Source organism: Bison bison, unplaced genomic scaffold (assembly GCF_000754665.1).
Source record: "Bison bison bison isolate TAMUID 2011002044 unplaced genomic scaffold, Bison_UMD1.0 scf7180017864213, whole genome shotgun sequence".
Lineage (NCBI taxonomy): Eukaryota > Metazoa > Chordata > Mammalia > Artiodactyla > Bovidae > Bison > Bison bison.
Window position 1 is genome coordinate 10772922 of NW_011494785.1, and position 8956 is coordinate 10781877.

An 8956-nucleotide genomic window follows, 5' to 3' on the forward strand; every position below is an offset into this window, starting at 1 on the left:
ACTCTCAAGAGTCTTCTCCAACACCACAGTTCAAAAGCATCAATTCTTCGGCACTCAGCTTTCTTTATAGTTCAGCTCTCACATCCATGCATGACTACTAGAAAAACCATAGCTTTGACTAGACGGAGAGTAGTCAGCAGGGAGTAATATCTCTGCTGAATAGTCTATTAGTGTGTATTATATATTAAAAAAAAGATAATTATGTTCACACATAAAAATTGAAAGAATGAAAAACAAATTTTCTTGTTTATTTTTTTTTTAAGGACAGTTTTTAATAACATCCTAAAGGACAGGGAAAATTATACCACCTGGAAATAGATGACGGTCCTGCAGAACTACGTTTGGGTTTTAATATGATCTCTGTGATTTTTTTTTTTTTTTCTACGCCGTTCTGAAAACCCAAGGACAAGAAAAAGAAATATGAACCTCCTGTACCAACTCGAGTTGGGAAAAAGAAGAAGAAGACAAAGGGACCAGATGCTGCCAGCAAACTGCCCCTGGGTAATGATGCGGTTCCAGTTCCCGGGGGCCCCGTCTCTGTGTTCAGCTTAGAGGGCTGAGTGTGGACAGACAGGAAGTAGCGTGTGGTTGAAGCTCCAGGCCTGTGACTGTGTGTGGCATTCTCTAGGTTGGAATAAAAGCTATGTTTGAGTTTTAACAGTATACAGAGGATACAACTGTATCTCACTTCAGGAAAGTCCATTAATTTCTTTTAAATAAGCAGCTTCTCTAGGGTATTAGAGTACAGGGTTAGGGTAGAAAACTCAGGTTGAGCTTGGTTACCTTAGAGGTACACTTATTTCATGAAAAAATGGAATGCCACTGTATTGGAACTCACAGCATGAGTTTATGCCCGAACATAAGATTTTTCAAGTCTTCCTGCTAAATAAGGAGTAAGACACAGAACAGGCGGCAGACTCGGCCCGCCTCTCTGGCCTCAGCCTCTCACCCTCTGCGTGTGGTTCACTCTCTGCCTCGCGCATTGGAGCTCTGCTTCCCTCCGCTTAACACGTCCTTCTGCAGTGCTTCCACGGCCGCCTGCGCCTCATCCCTGCAGACTTCAGCTCAGATACCTCCACCACCCTCATCTACCACCTGGACGAGCCTCTTCCGGCTGAAGTGCAGTAAACTGATTTTTAAAGCAGTGCTCAGTTAATAGTTGAGTCAGGCAGCTTAAAATGTGCCATTGACCTGTTATAGTGAATCAGTATGGTACTGATAAAAAAAAAAGGTCATCAGACCAGCAGAAAAGCATATAAAGTTCAAAACTAGAGTCAAGTTACGGATAATTAGTATGTGGTAAAGGTGGCATTTCTGTCTGTTCATCGCTCTCCCCTCTGCCTTTAGGCACGTGCTTACTTAAGGTCACTAAACTGCATTTCTCAGAGTCTATCCAACTAAAAATAAGCTTGTTTTAAGTGTTAACTTCCCCCCCTCCAAGGGTGAACTGAATTAATTGCAGACTTCAGGCTCCAAGCATAACAAGACTGTTTTTTCAATTACAGTGACACCTCACACTCAGTGCCGGTTAAAACTGCTGAAGCTAGAGAGAATTAAAGACTATCTTCTCATGGAGGAGGAGTTCATTAGAAACCAGGAGCAGATGAAGCCGTTAGAAGAAAAGCAAGAGGTAAATTGGCAAATTACTGTAACTTGTTTCTTCACAAATTCTGTGCAGAACCGAGAACTAAATAGCTGAGCCTTTCAGGCTTTAATGGATTATTATTTAGCCGCCTTTTAAAAGCACCAACTGTGTTTAAATCAAGTGAACTGTCCGCGCCGTCTGCTTTTTAGTCTGAGCCGCTCTTTCTTGGCCTGCTCTCACGTAGGAGGAGAGGTCAAAGGTGGATGACCTCCGGGGGACGCCGATGTCAGTAGGGACCCTGGAGGAGATCATCGATGACAACCACGCCATCGTGTCCACATCTGTGGGCTCGGAGCACTACGTCAGCATCCTCTCGTTCGTAGACAAGGACCTGCTGGAGCCCGGCTGCTCCGTGCTGCTCAACCACAAGGTCAGGCGTTGCGCGGGGCGCTTCCCCTCAGGCTGCCCCCGTCCCGTGGAGCCGGCGCCGGAGCACGGCCGAGGGCAGGGCGGGTTCCGTGGCTGCCACCCCAGTGCGGACAGAGGCGGTGTGCCTCGGGATCCGGCGGTGAAAGTCCCTGCTTCCTCTCAGGTGCACGCGGTGATCGGGGTGCTGATGGACGACACGGACCCCTTGGTCACAGTGATGAAGGTGGAAAAGGCGCCCCAAGAGACCTACGCCGACATCGGGGGGCTGGACAACCAGATCCAGGAAATCAAGGTGCGTCTGGGAGCCCGCCCTGGGCTAGCCTCGCTGCTCACTGCCGCCTCGTGAGGGCGCCTGCAGCTGCTCCGCGTGTTTTCTCCTCTGGCTTTGTTCTGGGCTGCCTTGGGTCTCTGCTGCTGTGTCAGGCAGGGCGCTTTCTCTCGTTGTGGCAAACACGGCTACTCCGTGGCGGTGCGTGGGCCTCACTGTGGTGGCTCCTTCTGGTGAGGGCCCCGGAGCAGGCGGGCTTCAGTAGCTGTGACACGTGGGCTTGGTTGCCTCTCAGCACGTGGAATCTTACTGGAGCAGGGATCCAACTTGTGCCCCTGTGTTGGCAGGCAGATTCTTAACCACTGGGCCACCAGGGAAGTCCTGTTTTTTCTTTATTGATCAGACCAGTAACTGACCCAGAGCTGGCCAATGGCGGTATTTTGTGTTGCTAATACTGAGTTAAGTAACAGAAGTAAGAATAAATTGTATGGTAGTTCTTATAGCAGCTGCAGCTTAACACACTTCATATGTAACATTTAGTAATTATCTGTGTGAATGTGTTTCCAGTTGGTTGACTGCAGTTGCGGCTACACAGAAAGCCCCAGGTGATGTCTGGGGCAGGGCGGTGGCGCACAGTTCTGGGCTAGACCGCAGTCCCGGCCCTGGATGGGGCACACGGGGTGGCCCGCTGCGGGCTTTTCGGCCTTCAGAGCTGTCTCAGCGCCCCAGGGGCTCCGGCAGTGGGGAGGGAGCCATCCTGGCTTGAGGTGGGACAGCAGCAGGAAGCCTCGCTCGCTGCAGTCTCACTGGAAGTGTGGATCCACGCTTTATAGTCCTTCCCTCGGCAAGGGCGAGTGTCCCTGTTACATGTCACTCAGGGCTGACTCTCGGGAAATCGGGTGTGTGAGGGAGACAGGAGGGCGCCGGGAGCCCCGTGGAACCCAGGTCCTCTGCGCTGTGGCCTGGCTGCCGCTGGGGTCAGCGTTGTCTCTGACAACAACAGTGGAAATGTTAGCTTGTTTTTGTTGCAATTGAGACACACCCTTGACGCCAGTGAATGGACAGGACACGTTTCAGCAGGAAAGCCTGTCATCTCTACCCCGTGTTTGTTTTGTAGGAGTCCGTGGAGCTTCCTCTCACTCATCCTGAATACTACGAAGAGATGGGGATCAAGCCCCCCAAGGGGGTCATTCTCTATGGTCCGCCCGGCACAGGTGTGTGTGCTCTGCATTGGTCGCTTTCCAGGCAGTGAGCTCGTTCCTTGAGCAGCAGCATTAGCTGGTTATAACCACTTGGCCGTTGAGTGAGAGGGCCTCAAGTCCTCAGTTTAAAGATGTGCTCTGAGGGACATATTGGACGCTGTGAATAAGCAGCCCCGCTGGAAGCACACTTGTCACGTGAAAGGGCGTCGTGCTGTTGCACAGGTGTGCTGAGAACTGAGCTGTCGGCTCGTGACTGCGGGCCTCACAGGGTTAATATGTTGATGATCGTAGGAGTCACAATAGAAAGGAGAGCCCAGGAGACACCCCCCAAAAGTGCCTGCTCAGTGTGAGCGCACGTCCAGACCCCCAGCACTCCTGTGGTGTGCTCGGACGTGCGAGATGCCCGTGTTGCAAAATGGTGCTTTTCAGTATCAAGAGTAACGTAAGTCCACTGAAAATAGTTTGTGAGAAAAAATGGAAACAGGGTGCTCCACCTGGGCCGTACCTTGGCATCCCCGTGGGAGCTTTAGAAGGCGCCGATGCCTGCTCCCTTCCCTGAGGACCCCGACCACGTGCGGAGCGTGGCAGGCCTCGGCAGAGGTGCGGGCCCACGGGGACCGCGCTCCTGTGCCGCTGAGACCAGGGCGCTCCCCCGGGCTGTTGGCGACGGAGTATCACGCCGGGTGAGTGCGTGGGTGAAGGTAAAAACGCACGGACGTACTTGGCTCATCAGGCACTGGGCTGACCTCAGTGGGTTGTGTAGTTCAGGGCTTAGTAAATTCACTGCTCTGTGAATTCCAGAGGAAGGGAGGTTGTTTGATGGAGTGAACTGAGCCGTGTTCGCAGGAGGATCTGTATCGAGGACCGCCCACGGGGAGGGGACAGGGAGACGCTGTGGCTGAGGCGGGGAGCTGCTGCAGCCTCTTAGCCCAGGAAAGCAGGTTTCAGGAGAGGCCAGCGACACTTGGGGGTCCCCCTGCTCGCTGAACATCCCGGCAGCCGCGCTTGGCTGCGTCTGGACCAGAAGGTCTCGTCCACTTAGGAGGTCCTTCTGGTCTGTCCGCTGCCCTTAACGGACGCCCTCGGGGAGTAGTCCAGCCCTTTCATAAGCATCTGAAGCTTCTGCCCGACTGAGGAGCTCACTGCCTCGCCTGGTCGCAGAGCTTAGATCTCTGTCCCCCTCACCACTGGCCCAGAATCCCATGTGTCCCTGGCCAGCTCCCTCCCCCACACGGGCCCGAGGGTGGCCCTCTCCCAGCTGTCACCATCCCAGGGCCGAGGTCTCGTGCTCTGACGTTCTCAGGGTGGGTACCCTTGCTGACTCTGGTTCTCGACTTGAGAGAGAAGTGTCAGGGCTGCCCTGAGAGCAGTGAGGAGCATCCCACGAGGGCACAGCACAGACAGGGAAGTCTGTTGAGCTGCTAGTGGCGGTCAGTCGTGGGCTTCGTCAGGAGCTGGTCCTGGCTCGGTGCCCAGAGCCTGGGGACGCCTGCAGGTGGCCCTGGGGTGCAGCAGGCCTGCTCAGGAGCGTGCTCTGTCCTCCAGTCAAGCCTGGTGCTCCCCGGCCTTTTTTCAGCACTGATAGTCTCGTAGGAGTTGAGTTTGGTTCTCTAACCCTCGTTGAATGGGGTCAGGTGAATATTATATGCAACTTTGAGTAACTTGCAATAAGAGTACTTTCTGACATTATCATGATGAATTTAGGAAAACAGTTAAAAATAATCAAAATATGTATTTCAGTTTTTTTTAATTTCCTTGTCTGCTTTGAGAACATGCTTTTCATAGAGGGATCCACCCATTCTTCATGTCTTTTAAGGTGGTAATGAGAGTTTTAAAGTTAAAACAGCACTTAAGGTTTTTTTCTTTCTTTTTCAATCTAAAATAGGGAAAACCTTATTAGCCAAAGCAGTGGCGAACCAGACCTCGGCCACCTTCCTGCGAGTGGTCGGCTCTGAACTCATTCAGAAGTACCTGGGCGACGGCCCCAAGCTCGTTCGGGAACTGTTTCGAGTCGCTGAAGAACACGCACCATCCATCGTCTTTATTGATGAAATCGATGCTATTGGGACGAAAAGGTAGACTTTGCCTTCCCTCTTTCTGGTCACTAAGGGGTGGACACGGTGCCGCTCTGCTCTGAGAACGAGGACCGTGGGCAGGCCCCAGAGGGGCTGCGTGCTGGCTTGCCGCGGTCCCGGTGCCGCTCCCCATGTACCGGGCACGACTCCCGGTCAGTGGATTCGGTCCGTCCGCAGCCGTGCCGTGAGCGCCAGCTCAGAGCCCGGCCCCCTCTGGACCCTGGAGACAGCAGTAAAGATGGGTCTCTGCCCTCGAGGAGCTCACATGTGGAGACTGAATAAAAAGGATACAATTTCAGGCATGAAAATGGCCACAAAGAAGATATTGTGGGTGCAGCTTGGGCTCTGGGCAGGTGGGACACACGGGTGGAGACAGCCGTGTCCCGAGTGCCCCCACCAGCCAGGCCACGGGGTCCTCACGTCCCCCTGGCTTCCTCTCCCAGGTACGACTCCAACTCAGGCGGGGAGAGGGAGATTCAGCGAACGATGCTGGAGCTGCTGAACCAGCTGGACGGCTTTGACTCAAGGGGAGACGTGAAAGTCATCATGGCCACAAACCGGATAGAGACGCTGGACCCGGCCCTCATCAGACCAGGTCACGCCGCGCCGCCCCGCCGCGGGGAGAGGACGCGCTCGGCGGATTTGTGTTTCTAAAGGGCACTTTGGGGAGGGTGGTCACCGGGTGACGGGCGTGAAGGCAGATACCGCCCTGAAGCTTGAGTAACTTACCAAACTGTGTCCCCGCAGAGAACATTAAGTGGGATTGTGATGTACTCTGTGTAGCCTGACCTTTTTTAGCCTCAAGACGCTTTTTAAGATTTGGCACGGGACGCTGTGTGACTGAGATCACTCATGTGAGACGGAGGCCTCTCAGCCAGGGCCGGGCGCCAGGCCGTGACTGGAAACCTTGTGTGCCCACAGGCCGCATCGACAGGAAGATCGAGTTCCCCCTGCCCGACGAAAAGACCAAGAAGCGCATCTTCCAGATCCACACAAGCAGGATGACGCTGGCCGACGACGTGACCCTGGACGACTTGATCATGGCTAAAGACGACCTCTCTGGTGCCGACATCAAGGTGAGGAGCTAGGCTGGGTTTTACTTGTTTCATCCCATGTTCCCAGACGCCGAGGGGGCCGGGCGCGGCAGCCCTGACTGGGCACAGCCTGCTCCCCGCACGGGCACCGATACTGGTCCCGCTGCCTGCGCTGGACTGCGTCTCATTGGCATCTGTGGAGCTAGGCTGGTCTCACCGGGGGAGGAAGGTAAAATTATTTAAAGTCTTAACTTTTTATTTAGAAAGGTTTTTCAAGCCTTCAGAAAAGTTGCAACGTGGTGAACCCCGTACACTCCTCCCCTCACTTCCCAGGTGTCAGCTTCTACTCGTCTTTCACGGGCAGAAACACTCTGCTCCACATCACTCCAAGGAGAGGTGCTAGAGGCCATAGCCAGAGAGACTGCAGAGCCAGGACCGTGTTTCTCTCACATCATGTTGCTTGGGTTCTTGTTTTACTTTTGGCAAGTGATTATTGAAAAAGTGAATATATTCGAATATATACTGTCTGAAACTTGTAAATATTTAACCAGAATACGTGTTCTCTTAAGACTGTAGGTAAATGAAATGGATGTCACTGTATGTGGCCACTAAGTTTCTGGATATCATTTTATCTCTTTCTTAGGAGGATTATTCCCTTTAACCAAAGCGGAGCTTTGAGGATTTACTGACCTGCCAGGCTATACAGCTAGTTAGAACCTAAGACAGGCCTCTTCCTTAGTGAAATACTCCCAGGTTAAGCCACCTCAGGTCCTCTGAGAAAATAATTAGAATGTTTAAAACATTCAAGTTTGATAAAAATTTGTGTTTGGCCTGGATGCCAACACCAGATTTCAAAATAGTGCTGTCTGAATTGTTAGAATAAAAAGTATTTTCCACTCTGAATGCACTGTTCTTTCCTACAGGCAATCTGTACAGAAGCTGGTCTGATGGCCTTGAGAGAGCGCAGAATGAAAGTAACAAATGAAGACTTCAAAAAGTCGAAGGAAAATGTTCTTTATAAAAAGCAGGAGGGCACCCCAGAGGGGCTGTATCTCTAGTAGACCAGAGCTGCCTTCCAGGAGAGGCTGGGAGGGCCCTGGCTGCTGGAGGGGTGAGGTGGGAGGCTGCCTGCCTGGGTGCCCGTGTGCTCACTGGCCACGGTTGGCAGAGCGTTTCGTGTCCCTCCCGAGCGCAGCGTGTAGGGGCCTGGCAGGCTGCCTGCGTCCCAATAAAGCGTGCTTTCTCTAACACGGAGTCCTGTCCACACGCTGGGTGCTTGGCTAGAGGAGTGGATGGGCCCAGGTGTGGGGAAGCCTCTGGGGACCAGGGCACTGCAGACTGGGTCCCTGCTGCCCCCAAGGCACTGCGCCGAGCTGGCAGCTCTAAAATAGCAGCTGCTGGCTCGTGAGCACACGGCCAACCACCTCTCCTGTGGAGCCAACAAAGGCTGCGACTCCCCGGCCAGGGCTGCCCTTGGAGGGTCCAGGGCAGGAAGGAGGGGCTGGTGCTGCTGAGACGGGGTTCCAAACAGAATTTCAAAGGGGCAGGGCTGAAGACCCCCAGGGCAGCCCTGTGGAGGTCAGCGCACCCCCCACCCCCCATGAGAGTTCAGAAGCACGGGCGCCGCCCCTCGCCTGGCTCCCTCTGCCCCACGCTCTCGCCCCTGCTCCGTTCAGCCTCAGAGCCCGAGACCCACTGCAGAACGCGCCCCTTCTCCCCTGCCGGTGTCTGTCCATTTCTAGCCCAGGTTCCACAACACCCGCTTTTCTGGATGAGGAGCCAAGGAAATTTGCTTTCAGCAGTTCTAGAGAGCATGATTTAATAAGAAACGCAATGCAGAGAAGTCCACTGTGTTTAAAAAAGCAGGACCTCGGAGAAGAAAAAGCATTTCCGCTCCGTCGGGTGTTGATCACCGCTCTTGAAAATCGGATGAGAGCGCAGCTGACGCGGCTGGAAGCGAACGTTCGGCGTCTCTGAGGCAGAGACGGGTTTGCTGGGGAGGAGCAGGCCGCGCTCCCCTGCAGCGGGGTCCTTGTTTGTTCAGTCCCCTGACTCAGTCCTCCTAGAGCCCCATCTGACTCAGCAGGGCCGGGTGGGCCCAGGGTCTCCGGGCGCATGAGCTTCCGGCGACGCTGGCTGCCGGGTCTGCAGGCGAGATGTCCACGAGTGGAGCTCCGGGAACAGGAAGGACACGTGTGATGCAGCTGAGAACTCCAAGCTTTACACGACTCCCAGCTGCTCTGGTCTGAAAAAATGGGCAGAACGGGCTCACCAGCCGCAGGGCGGAGGGCCTGGTGAGTAACCAGACCTTTCTTTGGACTGCAAGAGCCAGGAGACTTGGCAGGATCCCCAAGGATGCCCAC

At 53.9% G+C, this 8956-nt stretch overlaps 1 protein-coding gene across 1 annotated transcript in view; it reads left to right on the plus strand.

The window, feature by feature from the left end:
- PSMC1 (proteasome (prosome, macropain) 26S subunit, ATPase, 1) overlaps positions 1-7841 on the plus strand; it is a 13356-nt gene extending 5515 nt beyond the window's left edge. The window contains exons 3-11 of the mRNA XM_010845182.1: positions 405-501; positions 1506-1630; positions 1830-2015; positions 2178-2306; positions 3400-3496; positions 5370-5559; positions 6003-6154; positions 6481-6635; positions 7517-7841. Coding sequence (XP_010843484.1) covers positions 405-501; positions 1506-1630; positions 1830-2015; positions 2178-2306; positions 3400-3496; positions 5370-5559; positions 6003-6154; positions 6481-6635; positions 7517-7651 — 1266 coding nt within the window. The 3' untranslated portion in view covers positions 7652-7841. The remainder of the gene's footprint in view (positions 1-404; positions 502-1505; positions 1631-1829; positions 2016-2177; positions 2307-3399; positions 3497-5369; positions 5560-6002; positions 6155-6480; positions 6636-7516) is intronic.
- The last annotated feature ends 1115 nt before the right edge of the window (positions 7842-8956 follow it).